Below are 22,168 nucleotides of genomic sequence, written 5' to 3'. Positions count from 1 at the left end.
CACTACAGCACGTCTGCAGTGAGGAAGACCTTTAAAGCAATGGTTCTAAAATGGAGTAAACTTCCGGGGAGCCACAAGATGACTGAAAATACTTATAATATAGCTGCAAAATAATTAAATTACTAAAAGTCAGCTCTAGCAGGGGTGTCAAACTTAAGGCCTGTGGGCTGGAAGCTGCATTGCAATCTTTTTAAACCAGCCTGCTTCATCAATATTCAAAACATGTTACATAATTTTCTCAAAGCCCCTCTTTAAAGTCCGCTTCATATAGATTATATCTGTACATAACTTAGTTGGATTACATCTGCACCTAGCATTAAAATGTCTCTGTTGTCCGCATCATGTCACACATATACACAGCAATATACTGTTTAGTATCCACTTGTGTTTATCTGCATAAGACAATGCATTGCATTCCACAGTGTCTTAAAGAATGTCTGTGCTTTAAACATTTGACAGTCTCGTGAAGAAAATGGCAGGTTGACTAAAGCCACTCTACTCACATTTTAATGCTTCACAGGTTTCAGGGTTGGACACAATTCTACAGCTTAGACGACTGCTACAGCGCTACATAATGGTTGTCTCTTTCTCCTGACTTGACTGTTGTATGTACAGAGAAAATGCATTTGTATTTCCTCTGGTGTTAAATATGGCTGCTGCTGATGGTATCAACCCAGTGCTGAATCCAGAGGATAACAAAGTAGCTTCTGTAATTAAGTTAGGAAAAAAAATGTTTTCGGTGACTAATTCTTCATTTTAATAATCACTTTGATTTTTTAATTTTCAGAAATACTCAAAGATATATTACCTAATTTAAAAAGCAATACTTATGCCCAGTAAGTAATGAGCAGCTTTGCTATCAAAAATATCTGCAGTGACAAATTTTTTGGTAATTACATTATTTATCCCTAAAAAATGTCTACTTTTTGTATTTTATGATTAAGAAATTCTGGCACTAGTAAAATAACATAAACAACTTTGTCTCTCTATTATAAAAGGAAATCCTGGGACAGGACTTTCTCTAAGATAATTTCAACTCCCACGAGAGATAATTTCAGGTCCCGCGAGACGAGACCTTTTGCCAAGAGATTGACAAGTCCCACCCTCTTCTCAAACATTTACAACCACGCCCACAATCCACTCACTTCTCATTCATTTGAATGCTATTATCAGACACGCTCTCAGCTCCAAGCAGGGTCGGAAGTAAAAGACAAAGAGTAGAAGACAAAGTAGAACATCGTAAAGAGGTTCAAAAACATTGGCGCGATACACATACAGAGCAGGTTAGAGATTATGAAAGTACTAAAATTCGAAAGTCTCAAAAACTGATGGTAAAGATTGCCTTTAGCGCTAATAAACGGACATTATTACTCATTGAAATAACGGAACACCGAAAAGAGATTGAATATATGGGCATAGGTGATATGACAGAAGTATGTACCGTAGTTATTGTTCAGCTTTAAACTTTAAGTTGGAGACTTGTAGATCGTCTAATTCGTGTTGCCGTCAGAGACAAGTAGTGTTTCTTCCCAATGAAGAGGCATATCCGCAATAATTAAAAAATGTGTTGTTTGGTGAAAGTGAAATCCACATACGCTAGCAGCAGAGACACGAAGTGGCTGGCGTGCCCACGGTCCACTCACTTCTCATTCGTTTGAATGCTATTGTCAGACACAGTTCCTGCACTCTCAGCTCCAAGTGGGGTTGGAAATAAAAGACAAAGAGTAGAAAGCAAAGTAGAACGTCTTAAAGAGGTTCAGAAACGTTAGAGCGATACACATGCAGAGCAGGTTAGAGATAATAAAAGTACTAAAATTCAAAAGTCTCAAAATACTGATATGAGTGCTAACAAATGGAAATTATTACTCTGTGAAATAACGGAACAGCGAAAAGAGATTGAATATATGGACATAGGTGATAAGACAGAAGTGTGTAGATATTGTTTGGCTTTAAACTTTAAGTTGGAGACTTGTAGATCGTCTAATTCATGTTGCCATCAGGGAAAAGTAGTGTTTCTTCCCAATGAAGAGGCGTATCCGCGAGAATTAAAAGTTTTGTTGTTTGGTGAAAGTGAAATCCACATACACAAGCGGCAGAGACACGAAGTGGCTGGTGCATAGCGCAAGCTGGGAGGGGTTAGTGAGTGAAGCGAGCATAGGGCAAAGCCCCCGAGTATTATTTAATAAAAAACAATAGGATGTTTTAAAAATGGCATATTAATTGAGTATTACACTTTAAAAAACACAGGCACTATATCAACACTAACAGCAAATATGTTTTTGTTAAAACATAAGTTCAAAAACAAGCACCTTTATTAAGACTACAGCAAAAGTACATGAGGTTAAATATCATAGCCTGTGTAGGGGGACCCTGACATATTCTGATGGCACACTGAGGGACCTTGGAGGAATAAATGATGAAAACCACTGTGTGTAAGATGAAAAGATACACCAATTGCAAAACGTGTCAGAAAAAAGTTAGCCATGATGGAACCAAAGTGAAAATGTATGGCACTACATATTTGATAGGACATTATGATTACATCACTCAGGAGAATATGCTGACTTCAACAACTTTCATTACATACATGTAAAACAGTATTCTTTTGACACATTTATTACTTCTTTTTGATTAATTTTTTAAAGTACTGCAATGTTAATAAAGTTAATTAAACACCATAAAATACATTTTACTAATAATAATTATTTTTCTTTTTGTTTCAATAAAAGATATAAGGATGGATGTTTTAGAAACAAAGGAACAAGTAAGAGAAATGCTCCTGCACATTTTAGAAAATATATAATATACTGTATATTAATTTTCTGATCCCTCTTATCCAATGCCATGGTCTTAGAGTGTTAAAGACTACTCCAGCAGCTTTGAGCACACTCTATACAGGACATCAGTCCATAGCAGGGAAGACTCACATATATATTTTATACCTGTGTATTCTTTAATTTATAACATCTTATAAACCAAGATATACTGTACGCCAAATTATAAACCAAAACCTAGTGTTCAACGCAAAGCAGAATGTGTTAACATTTACAACATTTTTGACAACTTTATCACAATTACAGATTCTTCCAGAACAAGCTTGTGCTGATATGCCACAAAGGTTCTATGACATAACTAAGTAACTTTAAATCTGTGAAACCATATTGCTATAATAAATCACAATAGGTGAGAACAGTGCTTTGATTTTTGAATGAAATCTAAACTTCATTTTTCTGCTCTCAAAGAATTTGATAGGAAAAGGAACAACACTTTTTGAAGGGATTCCTATAAGACTGTGTTGTGACAGAACAAGTTTGGTGAGACAGGATCATTAAGGCCTAGTGAGGATAGTAAAATTATATAATAGTCATATAAAATCAATAACGCATCTACTCAAAACATTCTGTTTATTCCAGGGCTATAACTCCTTGCTGAGGCCTCCTATGCAGGAAAATCTAAACAGAGAACCTCCTCGACCCTGTTGCCACATATTCATAATTTACTTTTACAGCAACTCATAATCTCACCTCACACTTCATGTAGCAATGCTAGAGCTGCCTAGAATATGGCAACAATTGTATGAGTAACAAAACAACTTTTTCTATGTTTCACAGAAACATCTGTGAGAGAACAGTGTGACAACAACCAATCCCAAAATGAAGTAGCAGACGCTGAGACTTCACCTACAAAATCTCCTACAACTCCCAAGAATCTTAAAAGCAAGAATTCCTCAGGTACAATGTGACATATAAAAGAATATAGTACAAAATATGTAATATTTTATAATATAGTACAAAAGATAATTTCCTACCAACCCCAAATGTGTTAAATTGCAATTAAAAAGCTCTGAATTGGCCCTAGCAGTTATACTCCAAGTACTCTGTGCCACAGCCAATCAAAACACAGCATGAGTAGGTGGTAGCACAACTTGTGGCTTAGCAACCATCCCCCGGCTTAGTAACCGCCTCCAGAAAGAGGTTGTGTGGGATGTCAAAAGAGAGCAAAGGGCTGGGTTCGATATTGTGAAAAGAAAGAAAGAAAGAAAGAAAGAAAGAAAGAAAGAAAGAAAGAAAGAAAGAAAGAAAGAAAGAAAGAAAGAAAGAAAGAAAGAAAGAAAGAAAGAAAAGTGCTCCTCTCTATCTGGAATCACTTATGGTTTGCTGCCCTCTTCTGTCCATTAAACACAAAGCAGCATTTCCCTGAAATGGACAACCTGATGCATGTAATAATTTGGCCTCTTTTCTGCAAAGTGGGCAAAAACTTGTTCTCCAGGATACTAAATAGATTATTTTTAATGTTGGTACGTAAAATGGATTACACTACCAAACTTAAGATCTGGTCAGTTTCTCGAAACGAATCACCATCGGTAAGAGTATTTATTGCCGTTAGTTTCCTTGTGCAGAGCTATTCGCACAGCTGATTTTCTCCACCTTCTCAAGCCGTGTGTTTCCTTTTCTGCAGACTTCTCATTGTTCTCCTATAACAACGGTGTGGTAGTGACATCCTGCCGGGAGCTTGACAACAACCGCAGCGCGTTGTCTGCCGCCTCTGCTTTCGCCATAGCAACAGCGGGGGCCAATGAAGGCACGCCCACCAAGGAAAAGTACCGAAGGATGTCCCTGGCGAGCACAGGTGAGTGTGTCCCAGGGGCTATTCGCAAATGTATTACGCTGGGAGATATTAAAGTTCCTGCTCTTTTGTTGGTTCTACTGCAATCTATGGCTCAAATCCCTACAGGGTTTCCCACTGACCAGAGAAACGGTGACAAAGAATTTGTAATCAGACGTGCAGCAACTAATAGGGTCCTGAATGTTTTGAGGCACTGGGTCTCTAAGCACGCACAGGTAGGAGTGTTTACCAAATGACTTGATTTAAAGTGTCCTTCCTCTCAGTGGAAGTACTGAAATGCAATTTTCATGTCTTTGGAGCTTCATGTTTTACAGCCTAGTTCAACCTTGAAACTTGTAACAAGTGGTACCCCAAAATTTTCTTACTAACAATAAAGTTATATTGGAATTTTATTGTTGTCTCACTCCTGCCAATGATTTTTTTGTCCCATTTTACTTTTTTTTTTATTATTTTTGTTTAGTCTACTTTACTCTTTTCGAGAACATAAAACTTCATCTTACCTGTTTTCAGGAATTAATGCTCAGCTTACTATTTCAAGGACCAGGGCTGTATTCCCAATTCCCATTTTAACACTTTCTTGGAAATTTTTTATATATCCTTTTAACCCACAACAAACCATAGCTTATGGTAACCTAGTGGGGTAAGAAAAAATGTACCTTCTAAACACATCATTGCCAAAAATGTGTATGTTTTTTTAAATTGCCTGTGCTGCAAGCCAATGATGTGTTCCATTGCAGGACTTCGATGCTAACAGTGATCTGAAGGAAAAGGTAATCAGTTTTTTGGAAGAGGTCATTCATGACCCTGAGCTACTCACTCAAGAGCGTAAAGCTGCTGCTAACATCATTAGGTGAGTGATAGGGGGTTAAGATGTCACATATGATGAATTATATATTATAGAGAGCTCTTTAGCTCTATCTATCTATCTATCTATCTATCTATCTATCTATCTATCTATCTATCTATCTATCTATCTATCTATCTATCTATCTATCTATCTATCTATCTAAAGTAAACACTTCATTGCCATAACAAAGTCAGTTGCATTGAGTTAACTTTTTGAACTTTATACATTTATAACTTTATAACTTTTTTTAACTTTATACATATAAAATATCAATACAATCATAAAACATAAAACAACCCCCAAACAACCAATTTAACAAAAACACACTTGGACATACTAATCATAATATTTCAAATAACTGTTAAGGAGAGATGATAGATTAATGCATCTCAAAGTTTAAGAATAATACTATTAATAAATCTGGAAATTCTAATCTTGATTCATGCCTTATTTCAAAGTTACTGTTGTAAAGTCAGATTATAGATTCATACTGTAATAGAGCTATTATTTCCAGTTCTTTCTTAGCTCTGGGTTTTAATCTAATTTTCTCATTCTCTAGAATTAACTCCAAATTTTCCTCAAGGGGTGATCATTTATATTGTGATTTTTATTACAATTTAGTCCTGGATCTGCTTATTTTTTTATGTTGACTTTACAAAAATTAATTTAAGAAATCAGTTCAAAAGCATACATAACACATTATAATCAAACCTGCTTAATCCACTTCAAGGGGGTAGGGATCCGAAGCCTATCTTGGGACCACTAAGTGCAAGGCAGAAAACAGTCAGCACAGGGTGCCAGTCCATCAAAGAGTGCCAAAGCATCCAACTCCATTTTATTTCTGTGCACATATACATGCATGCAATCAGTTCTAAAATTTTACATCATTGTTTTGCAGAACATTAACTCAAGAAGACCCAGGAGACAATCAGATTACACTTGAGGAGATTTTTCAGATGGTAAGTCAAAAAAGGCAAGGACAGCTCCCTTCATTTGCTAAGATACTCAGGTGATCCTGGCTGAAATACTATAATGGCTTATGACTGCCACCTAGTGAACATATTTTTATTAGATAGATAGATAGATAGATAGATAGATAGATAGATAGATAGATAGATAGATAGATAGATAGATAGATAGATAGATAGATAGATAGATAGATAGATCTTTATTGTCACTTTTACAAAGGAACAACGAAATTGAAGGTGCAATCGACTCAGTGTGAGGAATAAGAGTTAAAATGACAAAAAGACAAAAAGACTGAATATAATAACAAACCGAATAGTAATAAATATACAAATTGCACTTGTTGACTTACGGTCTATATTGCACATTGGAAGAATAATATGGAGCAGTTTTATTTTGAGTTCAGGGCCATGATTGCTTTCGGATAAAAGCTGTTTTTAAGGCAGTTTGTCCTAGTTTTCATAGCTCTGTATCTCTTGCCCGATGGCAAAAGCTGGAAGAGACAATGACCAGGATGTGATGAGTCCTGTAAAATGTCTATTGCTTTTTTGCGGCTTCGGGATGTGTAGATTTGTTCCAGAGTGGGGAGGGTACAACCAATTGTTCTCTCCGCTATCCTGACGACCCTGTGTAGCGTTTTCTTTTCTGAGGAAGTGCAGCTGCCGTACCACACACACAGTCCGTACGTGAGCACACTCTCAATGGAACAATGATAAAAAGCAAGGAGCAGATTTTTTGGGAGGTGGTTCTTTCTGAGAATTCTCAGAAAATACAGTCTCTGCTGTGCCTTCTTTAGTAGCTCCTTGGTGTTGGCACTCCAGGTCAGGTCATCCTCCAGCTCCATACCCATAAACCTGAACACCGGGACCCTCTCCACACATGCCCCGCCAATGATGAGTGGCTGGATGTCAGTTTTGTTTTTCCTAAAGTCAATAACAAGCTCCTTTGTTTTTTTGATGTTGAGGAGCAGGTTATTGACTGTGCACCACTCTGACAGTCGCTCCACCTCGTCCCTGTATGCTAGCTCACCCTCCTTGCCCGAGATGAGTCCGACCACCGTTGTGTCATCCGCAAACTTTACAATCTTGTTGCTATGGTGAGTGGGGACACAGTCATATGTGTTGAGGGTGTAGAGGAGCGGGCTGAGCACACAACCCTGCGGCGTCCCAGTATTGAGGCTGAGAGCAGTGGATGTGTGGAGACCCAGCCTGACCCTCTGGGAGCGACCCGACAGGAAGTCCAGTATCCAACTGCAGGTGAGTGATGGAAGTCCCAGATCTGCCAGTTTGGACACCAGTCGTTGTGGGAGGATGGTGTTAAACGCCGAGCTGAAGTCTACAAAGAGCAGTCTGGCGTAACTCCCCTGCTGCTCCAGGTGGGTCAGGGCAGCATGAAGGGCTGTGGCCACAGCATCCTCCGTGGATCTCTTTGCTTTGTAAGCAAATTGAAATGGGTCCAGGTCTGCTGGCAGGCAGGCAATGATATGACTCCGCACCAGTTTCTCAAAGCACTTCATGATGACAGATGTGAGTGCCACTGGGCGGAAATCATTCAGACTGTTTGTGTTGGATTTTTTCGGCAGCGGAACAATGATTGAGGACTTGAGGCAGGATGGGACATTGGCCTGGGACAGGGACTGGTTGAAAATCCTGGTGAAGATTCCGGCCAATTGATCTGCACAGTCTTTCAGCAATGTACTTCTAGGAAGCTTCATAACTTTAAATGATATGAAGCTGCCCTGTCACACATTTTAATGTAATTATGACATTTTATGCAAAAACAACTCAGTTGACATCTAAAAACTATGAAAATCAATAGTAAGGAACATGTTCTACCTCAATAATTAATCACTTATTTAATAAAATATTCAGAACATTCCTAGCACATTTTTATACTAATTGATAGTACTGAAGTACCTAGTTTACAACAATAATCACCCATATACCTATAATTGATCTTTCATAACCATTGAGCCATAAGTACTACAATTCTGTTGTACAACAACACAACTTTCTGTTTGTATCCACAAGACAGAGCACAGCAGAGTTTCCAGAAAATTATTCAAATTCCCAGCCTGAACTTCCACGCCATCTTGTCAATTAAATTAAAGAACACCATCTGCTGTTACAGAGACAAATGCCTGCTTACGTTGCTCAGTGTTGACAACCAGAATGAACAAAATTCCACTTTGTGAATAATAAAGGCAATTTTAATCTGATTTTGAATGTAGTTGTACTCTTACCGTTTTTTAATCTATTAGTATTCTCAAGGATATGAGCAGAATACTAAATCAATCAAATACATTAAAATCATTATTTTGGCCAAATCTACCATGAAGTTTTCATGGATCTTGCCCCTCACACTTTGTGAGTAATAAAGACAATTTGAATCTGGTTTGTAATTTCACTGGACCATTTTTTAATCTGCTATTGTAAAATTGTCAGTATTCTGAAACACAAGAGCAGAAAGCAAAAATTGATCAGATAACCCAAATTAAAATCAATAACTTGAGTAAGTCCACCAAGTGCTTTTCATGTATCAGGCACCACACACACACACACACACACCCATACACAGTGAACTAGCTTTATTTTGAATATTATTATCTTATATTCCTTCACTCCTCTCTTTCTGAGCACACTTTTATGAAAGTGTCATGGGAGCTAGATCCTATTCCAGCAGTGCTGGACACAAGATGGAGGGAGTACAATTCCCCTTTTGTCTGCATTATTTTTTATCTGGATTTTTTTTTCTCACATCCCAAACATGTGCCTGGTAGGTTAATTAGCAACTCAAAAGAATGTAAGTGTTGAAGTGTGATTCAAAAATAGTTTTATATCTTAGTATATAAAAAGAAATTAAAGTGTGTGTGTGAGCAGACCCTACAGTAGACTAATATCTCATTCAGGACGAATTCCTGTCTTGCATCAAATGTTAATAGGATAGATTCTGTCCACATAACAACCATAAACTGAACTAAGCAAGCTTAATAATCGATGCAAAAATATTTAGTGCACACACTATAGTTTATAAATATGAAGGTGCCTCAGATTAAAGAGACCAATTAGGATGAAAAGAAACAGGTACATTAAACAAGTATTAAAATAGGTTGTACAAAATTGATCCAAAACTCATTTTATCTATATATAAAAATATATATAAAGTATTTTGCCACTTCAAGGTACTTCAAGCCTCTGCACTTTTTTAGGGTTAAGAGTATAGAGTGCTTCAGAATATACTGTATTAACTTTCCTAATTTCTGTCCCATCAGGCAGAGGGACAAAAGGCAGAACCATTTGAAATCCACTCAGCATTGGAGATCGCAGAGCAGCTCACCCTCCTGGACCATCTTATTTTCAAGAGAATCCCATATGAGTAAGTTATCCCCATGCAGCTCTTTGCCCTTTACCACTGGATATAGAGACTGAGTAATGAAATCACATATTTAAGAGTTTCAACAAGCCAAAGCTCATTCTTGAGAACTCATTCTTATTGTCACTATGTGTGTGTCAAAAGGTAATTGTTAATATGACAATAATAAGATACTTTTGACTACATTTCAACTGCGAAATTTAGCACCTCTGTGTGTTATAACAAAAAGGGACCAAAAAACCAAGTTCCTCACCAATGGCAGTAATTTTTAAATACAGAAAGCGAGCCTCAAGTGGTACACACTGGAAAAAAAACAAAACAAAGTAACAGCACAATAAGCAGAAAACAAACCTTAGCTAATATTCTTAGTCCTGATATACAGATGTTGGAAACATGTATTTTGGGATGGTGTTTTTCCACTTAGCCACCATCTTAATACAGTGCAATAAACAACAAAAATCATTCTTTTTAATATTTCTTAAAATTCTCTCTTTTTCTCTGAACCAAATCTGCCCACACTACCTCACTGTTGAACCGTTCCTAAATCTATCTTCCAGCTCTAAGTCAATGGGCCATGGTGTTGTGGCAGCTTTATACTGAAGTCAGATTTGCCCCAGAAACACTTGTGTCCATCTCATCTTGTGGCTTCAATCATATCTGCATTACTAGTCTACATGGCAGAATCAATGGGTCAGAAGCCCTGAGTGTTTCAGTCATTACCTTTTTACTGTAGTTATTAGATCCTTCCACATGAAAAGGTAACTTAGTCGGCTAGAAATTACTTCTCACTAATAATAATAATATGTTCATTCTCCTCATGTTTGCCAGGATACACCAGAATATCTAAAAGGGTTCTGGAAAAGTGATCAGTGGAGAGACGAGTTCAAATTTAACTTTGAGTCAAAAGTGCACATCATCATGTTTGGAGAAGAGTTAACATTAAAAGTCCAGAGTAAGAACTGCATAACAATAGTCAGATGAAGGTACTACCATTACAGTTTCAGGATTTTATATCAAAATATAAGAAGGGTTGTTATCACTAAAAGAATGCTAATTTCTGCTCTGAGCTTAAGCAAGTGACAGCATTCAGTCTGAAACACACAAGCTATTTTAATGCATAATAACTGAAGAAAAAAACATCTAAAATTTTGATTTTGTCTAGTCAAAGTCTAGGACAGGGGTAGGCAACGTCGGTCCTCGAGTGCCACAGTATGTGCAGGTTTTTGTTCCAACCCAGTTCCTTAACGAGAACTCAATTATTGCTGATGAAGCACATATTGCTTAAGTGACATTTTGATGCTTCATTTTAGTGGTCTCGCTTGTTAAGGTTCTCCAACCTTAATTGCTTATTTCAATCTTAAACTGCTGCATTCAGTGTTTTAATTGCTCCTTATTAGCAATAAGATGTAAAACAGGGGTAGGCAACGTCGGTCCTGGTGAGCCGCAGTGGCTACAGGTTTTCATTCCAACCCAATTGCTTAATTAGAAACCAATCATTGCCAATCTCAGACCTTATTTAATTTTATGGCTTGTTAGTCTGTGCAATGTAAGGCTTTTATATCGTAGATTTTTTTCCTTTCCAAGGATATCATCCAAATGATTTGAAGCCTAAAACAGATCATTTTCAGTCTGTCACATTTTTCTATTAAGTGTTTTATTAAATCAAACCGTGCATGATGAACACACACAGATGTAATTGGAAAAAAGCTAGCTGGAGAACTGCTGGCTGCTTTGTCTTTTACATCTTATTGCTAATAAGGAGCAATTAAAACACTGAATGCAGCAGTTTAAGATTGAAATAAGCAATTAAGGTTGGAGAACCTTAACAAGCGAGACCACTAAAATGAAGCATTAAAATGTCACTTAAGCAATATGTGCTTCATCAGCAATAATTGAGTTCTCGTTAAGGAACTGGGTTGGAACAAAAACCTGCACATACTGTGGCACTCCAGGACCGACGTTGCCTACCCCTGGTCTAGGAGATGGTGGCAGGACCCAAAGTGAGTAGGGCATGCTAAAAAAAACTATCACTGAGTTGGAGTTATTCAGCATGGTATAGTGGGCCAGCATTCCCCCCAGTTGCCATAAGTTACTGATCATTAATGGCAGTGAATGTATAGTTGCAGTTGTCATGGGTTCTGTGAAATCAGGGGGAGATTACTGTTTCACACAGTGTGATGGATAGTGTATTTTGTGATGAATAAATATCACAATTTTGTGCTGGTGTGTTCAATCACTGTCCATTTTATATAGTTACAACATTTACTGTGGCAAAAATGCATAATAATAAAGAAAAACAGAGACAATGTGTGTGCAAATTCACAATTCACAGAGTATGTGAATTTCCCCTTGGGATTAATAAAGTATCTATCTATCTATCTATCTATCTATCTATCTATCTATCTATCTATCTATCTATCTATCTATCTATCTATCTATCTATCTATCTATCTATCTATCTATCTATCTCTACAACAACATACATCAAGGCGAATTGTGTGTCTTAACAGGATAGGTTGTAAATTATGGAATTCTTTGGAAAAATCAGTATCCTAAAAAATACTGACTAGCTGTTGCACCGTTAAAAGTAAAGGAAACTGTACTACACTAAATAAAGAAGCTACAGGAAGCAATGTCATTGCCCACATCTGGTGTGGGTTCACTTTGCTCACCAAATGGCCTGCGCTATGCGCCAGCCACTTTGCGTATGTAGATTTCACTTTCACCAAACTACAAATCTTTTAATTCTCGTGGATACGCCTCTTCGTTGGGAAGAAACACTACTTTTCCCTGATGGCAACACAAATTAGATGATCTACAAGTCTCCGACTTAAAGTTTAAATCTGAACAATGTATTTGATCTCTTTTCGCTGTTCCGTTATTTCACCGAGTAAAAATTTCCATTCGTATGCACTAATGTGATCTTTACTTTACTATCATTTTTTGAGACTTTCAAATTTTAGTACTTTCATTATCTCTAACCTGCTCTGCATGTGTATCGCGCCAACATTTTTGAATTCTTTATGAATTCTTTCTACTTTGTCATCTTATTTTTGTTTTTTTATTTCTGGCCCTGGGCGTGGTTAAATCTCTTGGCACAAAGTCTCGCATGAAAATATCTCTCTGAAAACATCATGTCTCATCCCAGGCTAAAAAGTTTCATCGCGTCCCAGGATTTTTTTTATCATAATAGAGAGACTAGGGTCATGACTGAACTGAACACATGGTTCAGTATGATGATCCATGCAAATATATGTTCATTGCTACCTCACATAAATATATACAGTAGGTGGCCATGAAAGTAAATTGAACATACCAGATATATAGAGTCTGCAGAAAGGCATTATGCAATATTTTCTTCTCCTTCAGGGAGTTTTTTGGGCAAGGCTGGATGAAACCAGAGAAAAATGAAAGGACACCCTACATAATGAAGAACACCAAACATTTCAATGATGTAAGTATCAATATAGGCCCATAGGTAGCTTGTCAGGGGCACAGTCCTTTTTAGCTCAGCCATTCTATTCAGTGTCTACAGTCTTGTTGTATTGTGATTCTTTCTGAAAGATCAGCAACTTAATAGCCTCTGAAATTCTGAAGTCTGAAGATATCAACATTCGGGTGGCTGTCATTGAAAAGTGGGTAGCAGTAGCTGATATCTGTCGGTGTCTTCACAATTATAATGCTGTTTTGGAGATCACATCATCACTAAATCGCAGCGCCATCTTTCGACTAAAGAAAGCATGGTTGAAAGTGTCCAAGCAGGTGAGTGACAGATTATCAAGAAACTATGTATTGGATATGTGACATGAATGCTATTATATCTTATTTTCTCTGTTCTTTCTTTCAGACAAAGGCTCTGATAGACAAACTACAAAAGCTTGTGTCTTCTGAAGGTAGATTTAAGAACCTCAGAGAAGCTTTGAAAAAGTAAGACTTGTATATAAAAATTGTATTTCTTTTTTCTCTGAGACATCTGGTCCTAGCTTCATTTTCATAGAAGCTGTGCATGTTACCATATTCATACAAACTAGCAAAGTTACCCAGGTATGGGTTAAGGAGGATGGATGAATGGATAGATGTTGCCAAAGAACAAGCTGCCTTGTACTGCATATATCCATGATTTAGGCAAATGCATGGTTTCAATCTATTTTTGTGCTTATTTTGTCCCCATTTTTCAGGGACATATAGAGCCCTGTTACGCTTCTCAGTAAAAGGTGGAACCGTATTTTCTTTACCTGAGTTTCTTACCAACATCTGGAGCTATACTATATGTATACCTGTTTCCCCAGGGACAGAAAAGTTATGTTTTATTTATTGAGTTTCTCAACCACAGACGGAATTGAGTTGAATTTACCCATGCTTATTAGGGACAGATGGAGCTGTCTTGTGTTTACCCATGCTTCATGGTATCACATGGGACTGTGTTGTATTTATGCCCACTTCTTGGAAACAGGTGGAACTGTGTTGTATTTAGCCTTGTTGCTCATGGACAGATGGGACTGTATGATCTCCTGAAGACCTGTGGTACTTTATTGCATCTGTTCACATTCTGTACCACCAGATGGATTTCTATATTATTTAGCAAGGATCCCAAGAAGGAGAAAAAAAAATGTGTTATTGACTAATTTTTTACAGCTGTGACCCTCCCTGCGTTCCTTATCTTGGCATGTACCTGACAGATTTGGCCTTCATTGAGGAGGGAACGCCTAACTACACAGAAGATGGGCTAGTGAACTTCTCAAAGATGAGAATGGTAAGCATCATGGGGTTAACTTTGAGTCTTAAAGATAACCTTCACCTTCACTTTAGCAAGCAGCACTCTAGCAATAACTAATGATTAGGGTTTGAAAGGAATAAAATGTAACAACTTCACCATACTTTATAAACTGATTCAAGTAAATGAGACTTAGCACCATATCAGGGAATGAAACTGTTCAATTTATGTAATTGCTATTGTAGTGTTTCTATAATTGTCCAGATATTTTAAAGAATACCTAACAACAAAACACACTGTCAAAACTTGGTTTTAATATTGTGCACTAAGATTTATTTATTTATTTAAACACAGGATGACTTAGATTCCTTAATTTTTGTTGTACTTTAAGGTAATCTATATTCACATATAAGGATGTTTTTGCACTGAATTTAGCATCAAAACATAGAAGATGTTGAGAATCTGTCACCTCTGAAATGTTTTTTATAGATAAATATTTATGCCTTTCTGTGTTAACAGCAGAATTTTTTCATTTCAGATTTCTCACATTATCAGGGAAATCAGGCAGTTCCAGCAAACAGCATATAAAATTGATCATCAGCCGAAGGTAAGATATGATATTAATGGTTTTTCAGGGGATGTTCTTTAGAATAATTTAGGAACAATCCCACAGACAACGCCAAATAAAATAATTAATAAAAAACACTAATGACAACCAAAAGACACCCAAAGGTGACAATGATTACAATATGTTAAACAAAAAGTTGAATAAAACCAATAGAATTAGAATTCAGTCCAATAAATATCATGAAATCTAGATACATGCTTCCTTTCTTCTGTATCTCAAGTGTTAACTTAATTTTACCTGATCAATGATTCTAGCTTCATTGAAGACAAAAACTGTATATTTATGGTAGATTAAACTTTAATTTTTTCCTTTGAGTATGACTTAAGAATCGGAAAGGCTTTAAAGTGACAGGTGTACAAATTCAAGATGTTCTCAATAATTTGCTTTAATTTATATATATAAAAGTCAATGTATGTGTGTGTATGTATGTATGTATGTTCCAACATCACTTCCGAACAGCTGGAGCGATTTTCATGAAACTTGGTACACATGTTTCTCATTGGTCGACTAAAAATACTGTACGGTGAAATCAACCCTAACCCACCCCCTTCTGGGTAGGGTGGTGGGGTGATCTTGCAGTCTTGTATGCATGTTATCATCCGGTTGATACTCGGAACGACCAGCAGAGGGTGAACTGGCGGTGACTGCCAGCATTCGTTACGTTTGAGCACCACCACGCCCCTGTTGCTTTTGAAATTAAATAGAGTTGGCCGGTTCCGAGCGTCAACTGGATGATAACATACATACAAGACTCCAAGACAAGCACATTAGTGAGTCTTCATTGTTTGTTAATTTATTTTTATTTTTAAAGTTGTGTTCTTTTTTAATTATATTTTTCTCAAACAAAAAAAAAACACTTTATTTTCCTCCCGGGCAACGCTGGGTATTTCAGCTAGTTTCTGTTATAAAATGGTCAAGCTTTACCAGCTTTTCAGGAAAAGTCACATTTCAGTCCAAACATTTTTTTAATGGTTTGCACCACACTAGGGCTATCATAAGAACCAATACTTCAGTAATAAGTCAACACCAAAATTCAGAAAATGTAATGGTACTAGTTTCTTACAATATCAGTACTACTGAATAAAAGTCAGTACTACACTCATGTGCAACTGTAAGAATAAGAATTACTTGGGAGTGCACATCAACACGTGAGAAAACGGAAGGAAAAACTACTTAAGAAGATGGCTGACAGTCGTGGTAATATAGCATCACAAAATGTAACACTTGTCAAAAAGAAAAGCATAAATATAGACCATGGACCATGAAAAGCATCTACAGCACTGGTTGATTATGGAGACATGCAGCAGATATTGCTGTATGATTTTGCATTACAAAACATAGCACCATTAGCAGGATTTGGTGATGTTAAAAATATTGTTAAAATCATGGAAAGATGGTTTAAAATTACTATGAATCGCATCTATGTATTTCATCAAAGCCTACAGTTAGAGCTACCTCATTATATTGTGGACCTGAATGAATCTCTTACCCACAAGAAACGGTAAAAGCTACAAAATACTTTTACTCACTCTAAAATGCCATCCACAGACATACTACATTCTCAAGAACAATGACTTTTTATATGCTATAAAAATAAAACAGTATATCTGGATTGTGGTGCATCATTCTGTTTCATCGTGACTTAGCTCTATTGCATGATCTCATTTTTTCTACTTGGGGAGTATATAATGCCAGTAGTTGGTTACTATTGCAAACTTGGGCAACGGTATGCAGATGGACAGTGGCATTGGCTCTTTCATAGCCAAAGGTTTTGCTGTGATAAAAAGGTAAGTTAATTTCACAATTATTACCATGAATACACAGAACATGCTTGACCAATATGCACCACACAGCCACACTCTGGCAGCAATAAAAAGAACATAGAATTTTAAAGGCAAAAAGTTGCATGAGCCTTTGAGGCCCTACCAGTCCCTCAGTCCATGATCAGAAGTCATGAATGGAAATCTTTTGTCTTCAAGGCAGATGCTCAGGGTAACACCATTGGTTCTACAGCCTATAAACTGTGGCTCTGTTCAATACAAATCAAATGATGAAGCACGTCATACTTGGCTAAGCACCTGAAAGAGTGACACTTTGATTTTATTCCAAGAGCAAATTTCAGTTTTTGTTAACATTGTATTAATAAACTAGCATCAACATGTGTTGCTGAAGTGTTTTTATTCAAAAAAACACATATTGCTATTATATGTGCTTCCAATGACTGCTATTTATTTCTTTATTTCCAACTATTCCTGACAATAATGGAGCAAATAAACCTATTCTGCATATGTTTAATATGGCTAAGTGCTAAGTTACATTGCTGTTCTAGGGTATAGCTATTTACTATATTTCACTCAGAAACCAAGATATATCATTATAAAGTCTACATTATTCAAAAAGTGAAGTGTGAGAAAATGAAAATTAAGTTAAAGTTTCTGATTCTGATAGTCCATAACACAATCAGTTATCAGTGTTCCTCTTTTTTTTTTTTTCTACATGGCCCTTCTAGGGTTTTGCATGGAAAGCTGCACAATAGAAAGTTCATTGTATTTCAATATTTATGAATGTCAGTACTAGTTTACTTTAATAACAGTTGGTTAAGTACCTGAAGGCTACACAACCACTTTAAAGCTGTTTTTAAAGTTAGAAGTTATGCATTTTATAGTGTGCACTTGAATAAAGGAGGCACATTTTATGAAAAAACAGCTGTTTATCTACTTGAAGGCTGCATCACATTGTTTGAATGTTTATTTATTAGTTGAACAGGATTTATGGTGTGATATTTAATAACTATTGACTATCGTGAAATTTCACTGGTATTGGTACAGACTCCAAAACGTCTGGTACTGTGAAAACCTTGTATCACACAACTAAAAAGTGTTTAGAAGAACACAAGAGAGCAAGCTCTTCATTCTTTCAGAATGTCAAAAAGGTATTGTCTGGGGGACATGCTAGCTGTACTCAATTTGAAATCTACCAGATTCAAGCGTAGAAATGATGTCAAGATAAAACTAGACAAGCTAGATTCTCATAGATTTGTTTTACGCTGGTTAATAAAACACAAGACAGTGCTGTTTCCAAGGTACACCAGGTCACAACTTATGACATGGAAAATCCACAACATGAAACTTTAATATACAACAATATTATACATACATACATTAGTCAATCTGTTTTCTGCTTTTTATTGATTTTAATTTTAAATAAAAGCTGATAACATTCCATACAATTAAATTTAATTAAATTTAATTATATCCTTAGTTTATTGTATTTGGACTGTGTCTTCACAAGATATTTCAGTTTTTAACCTTCTCTACACCATTGCTGGGGGATTCGATTTGCTCTAGACGTACTCTGTCTGTTGGCATGTCAGAGGATTGGGACTTTGCGAAGTATGGTTTGCCTCACCCACTGAGGCACAATGGGGGATGCAGGAGAGAAAGAAAGCAGCACCATTTCTTTTCTTTTTTTTCCTTTTATCCCACAACCTGCTGTTTCACTTGGCAAGGATATGAGGTCAACATCAAAATCATCACATGTAACAATGTACCATCTTAACCTAAAAGTACAAAATGTCAACAAAAATTCAAAAGCAAAATTTCTATAACCAAAAAGTGAACTATGTTAGCCGGAATGTTACAGAAGACCCAGTTATTAAGTAAGGACCAGTTTTGGTTATAAAGAGAGTGGCCTGACCAAATTTTTCACTCCAGCTATAAAAAGAAAACCAGGGGTGTGGGAATCTTAATACATAGAACTATTCCATTTGTAGTGTCAGATGCAATATCAGACTCTGAAGGGCGATATGCCATGGCGATGAGCAATCTATCCAATACTAAAATGATTGTGATTAATATCTATCCACCTAATGTGGATGATAGAGCTTTCTTTCAAAATGTATTTGCATCTATCCCTAATGCAAACACTCATAAAATTATAATGAACGCAAAAATAATTACACAGTTTGTAATAGATCATAACTTATAAGACCCATGGAGGTTTTTAAATCCTAACCTATGAGCATATTCCTTTTTCTCATCCATGCATCACTGCTACTCAAGAACTGATTATTTTCTCATAGACAATATTTTTTTTCCCCATTATCATATCTTGTAAGTATGACTCTATTGTAATCTCTGACAATGCCCCTCTGATCACGGATCTTAAATTACTACGTCCTACACATTCATCTCATAGCTGGCATCTTAACCCCCTGTCATTAGCTAATGAGAACTGTATAGATATTCATATCCAAGCAAACAGATTATTTTCTTTAGACAAATGCATCCTCAGAGGTCTGAGCAGATACACTCTGGGAAACTCTGAAGGCATTTTTAAGAGGATTAATTCATATCTTCCTCACAAAAGTAAATCAGAAACCATGAATGCGTCTGAGTTAATCAGCAAATTACCAGAATAGATCTAGAATATGCCAGCTCTCCAAATTAGGCACTTTATATGAAAAGACAGGTTTTGCAATTACAATTTATCCTCTTGAATACCAAAGAAACAGAAGAGTTTATCTTTAAATCGTGACATCATTATTATGAACATGGAGAGAAGGCCAATAAGATCTTAGCCCAACAAATCCACAAGCACAAAGTCTGTAATGCAATAACACCAATTAACAGCACAGACGGAGAAAACATTATTGACCATAAAAGTGTAATCTACACATTCAGAAAGTATTATAAGTCCTTATATTCTACTCAGTTTAAAGAAGATATGACACAATCTAATGAGTTTCTTCATTCACTACAGATACCACAGCTAGATACTCTTAGTGCTGTAGAATTGGATCAACTTCTGATACTTTCAGAATTACTAGATGCTATAAACTCTCTCCAAAGTGGGAAATCGGCCAGCTCTGATGGCAACCCAGTGGAATTTTTAACAATTTTTTCAAATAAGTTAGCACCACATTATTAGCAACATTCATTGAAGCTAAAGACAAAAACAATTTACCTCAAACCTTTTGCCAAGCATTGATTACCATCTTTCCTAAGAAAAATAAGGACTTATTGCAACGTGCATCATACAGACCAATCTCTCTTTTGAATAACGACATTAAGATACTCTACAAAGTTCTAGCCAGTAGGATTGAGAAGGTGCTTCCTTCTGTAATATCACAAGACCAATTCAGATTTATTAAAGGCAGACACTTAGCTTCTAACCTTCGACGTTTGCTTAATATAACATATTCACCCATTAAGTCTAACACCCCAGAGATTCTATTATCCTCAGATGCAGAAAAAGCATTTGATATGGTTGAATGGGACTACATATTCACCACATTGCACAAATTTGGGTTCATCCCAAACATATGTGCATGGATCAAACTTCTTTATACAAGTCCAGAAGCCTCAGTTTGTGTTAACAACATTATTTCAGACTATTCAACTTTAGTCTTTGCAATCACCATTGAACCACTGGCTGTCTACTTTCGAAATGGACAAGAACTAAAGGGGATTTCTGACTTGAGCAGAAAATATCACTATATGCAGATGATATGGTACTGTATATATGTGAACCACAGTAGAGCCAGCAGTCCTAAAAGCATTAGCAGATTTTCAAAAGATATCTGGACTCAAAATCAATTTGAATAAAAGTGTGAACAATGTTGGACTAGATACTTTCCTTTTTGTTTCAGCAAATCATATGTAGGGATAAATATCACAAGCAAATATAAAGCTCTTTTTGAACAAACTTTTTCTGTCTGCAAGGAAAAAATTAAGCAAGACGTGAATAGATAGTCTACCCTCCATCTTACATTAGCAGACAGAATCAACATTGTTAAGATGACCATCTTTCCCAAGCTTCTCTTCCTATTTCAAAGCATCCCCATATATATTAAAAATAATTTTTTACAACATTCGGCTCAATCATAACTTAATTTATTTGGAATTTGAAACATCCACGCATCCAAAGGGTGACTCTACAATGACCTAAAGCAGAACGGGGCATGGCAGTACCTAACCTTCAATTCTATTACTGGGCGGCAAATATACAAGCTATAAAGACCTGGGGCCTCATGCATAACGCCGTGCATAGAATTCACACTGAAACATGGCGTACACACAAAAAAAATCAGGATACATAAATCTGTGCATTTGCCAACTGCCAGGTTCTTTCGCTACATAAATTCCGGTCAGCGTGAAAAGTTATGCACATGCACGCGCCTGCTGCCACTCCCCAACTCCTCCCAGAATTACGACTCTTTGAATATGCAAATCAATATAAATAGCCCTTAAGCTCAGTGTTCTGTGAAAAAGCAATGGCAAAAGCACAGGAGAAAATTGAAGAATTTCAGTGACTACCAAGTGAAGGCAAGGAAAAACTTACTATTTGTTGGTTTAAACAGTGGTATAAACAACAAAAAGAAGTTGATTGAGTGACATAGAGTGTCGGAGAAACTCAAAAGCTCAAGTTTACAAAGTCACACAGTGCCTGAAATAAAAAAGAAGTTGTCAGATATCAAACTCGCGAGTCGTAGCCCACCATCTGAGTGTCATATGAAAGCTTATTAGGGTACAGAGAAAAGAAAAAAAATAGGGAAACAGTAAGAAAACAGCTTGAAATGTCAACTTTAATCTCAAAATTTCCACTTTAATCACGTAGTTTATTTTGTCATTAAAGTAGAACATCATAAACTTCATCTTTAAATCGTTTAATTTACTAGTTTCTCAAATACCATCGTAACTAAAGTAGCACGTTAAATGTTTTGTATTGTATGAGTTCTTCTATGTGCTCTATGTGTGTGAATCACTACATGCTTCTTAAACGGGCTTTCTCTTTCTCCAACAGAACACAGAATCCATTACATTTGTGATATTACAGCTCTCTGAATAATTAAAATACCGAGATGTATACTTGATATCATTTTCATGATGATAGGAGTTAAAGCATGTTAATAAACTTGGGAACATGGTTTCGCAGTGATAGTGACGAGCTGGCGCCCTGTCCAGAGATCGTTCCTGCCTCCCACAAGATGCTTGCTGCACCATGCGTAACCTTC

At 36.5% G+C, this 22,168-nt stretch overlaps 1 protein-coding gene across 1 annotated transcript in view; it reads left to right on the top strand.

The window, feature by feature from the left end:
• Positions 1-22,168, top strand: part of rasgrf1 (Ras protein specific guanine nucleotide releasing factor 1) — a 158,158-nt gene that overhangs the window by 127,359 nt on the left and 8,631 nt on the right. Inside the window, exons 16-26 of the mRNA XM_028823351.2 lie at positions 3,612-3,731; positions 4,459-4,629; positions 4,735-4,841; positions 5,364-5,476; positions 6,372-6,432; positions 9,711-9,814; positions 13,181-13,265; positions 13,376-13,573; positions 13,659-13,738; positions 14,447-14,564; positions 15,064-15,132. Of these exons, the coding sequence (XP_028679184.1) occupies positions 3,612-3,731; positions 4,459-4,629; positions 4,735-4,841; positions 5,364-5,476; positions 6,372-6,432; positions 9,711-9,814; positions 13,181-13,265; positions 13,376-13,573; positions 13,659-13,738; positions 14,447-14,564; positions 15,064-15,132 (1,226 nt within the window). The remainder of the gene's footprint in view (positions 1-3,611; positions 3,732-4,458; positions 4,630-4,734; positions 4,842-5,363; positions 5,477-6,371; positions 6,433-9,710; positions 9,815-13,180; positions 13,266-13,375; positions 13,574-13,658; positions 13,739-14,446; positions 14,565-15,063; positions 15,133-22,168) is intronic.

Source organism: Erpetoichthys calabaricus, chromosome 17 (assembly GCF_900747795.2).
Source record: "Erpetoichthys calabaricus chromosome 17, fErpCal1.3, whole genome shotgun sequence".
In the NCBI taxonomy this organism is placed as follows: Eukaryota; Metazoa; Chordata; class Cladistia; order Polypteriformes; family Polypteridae; genus Erpetoichthys; species Erpetoichthys calabaricus.
This window is presented reverse-complemented; position numbering and strand designations above follow the sequence as displayed.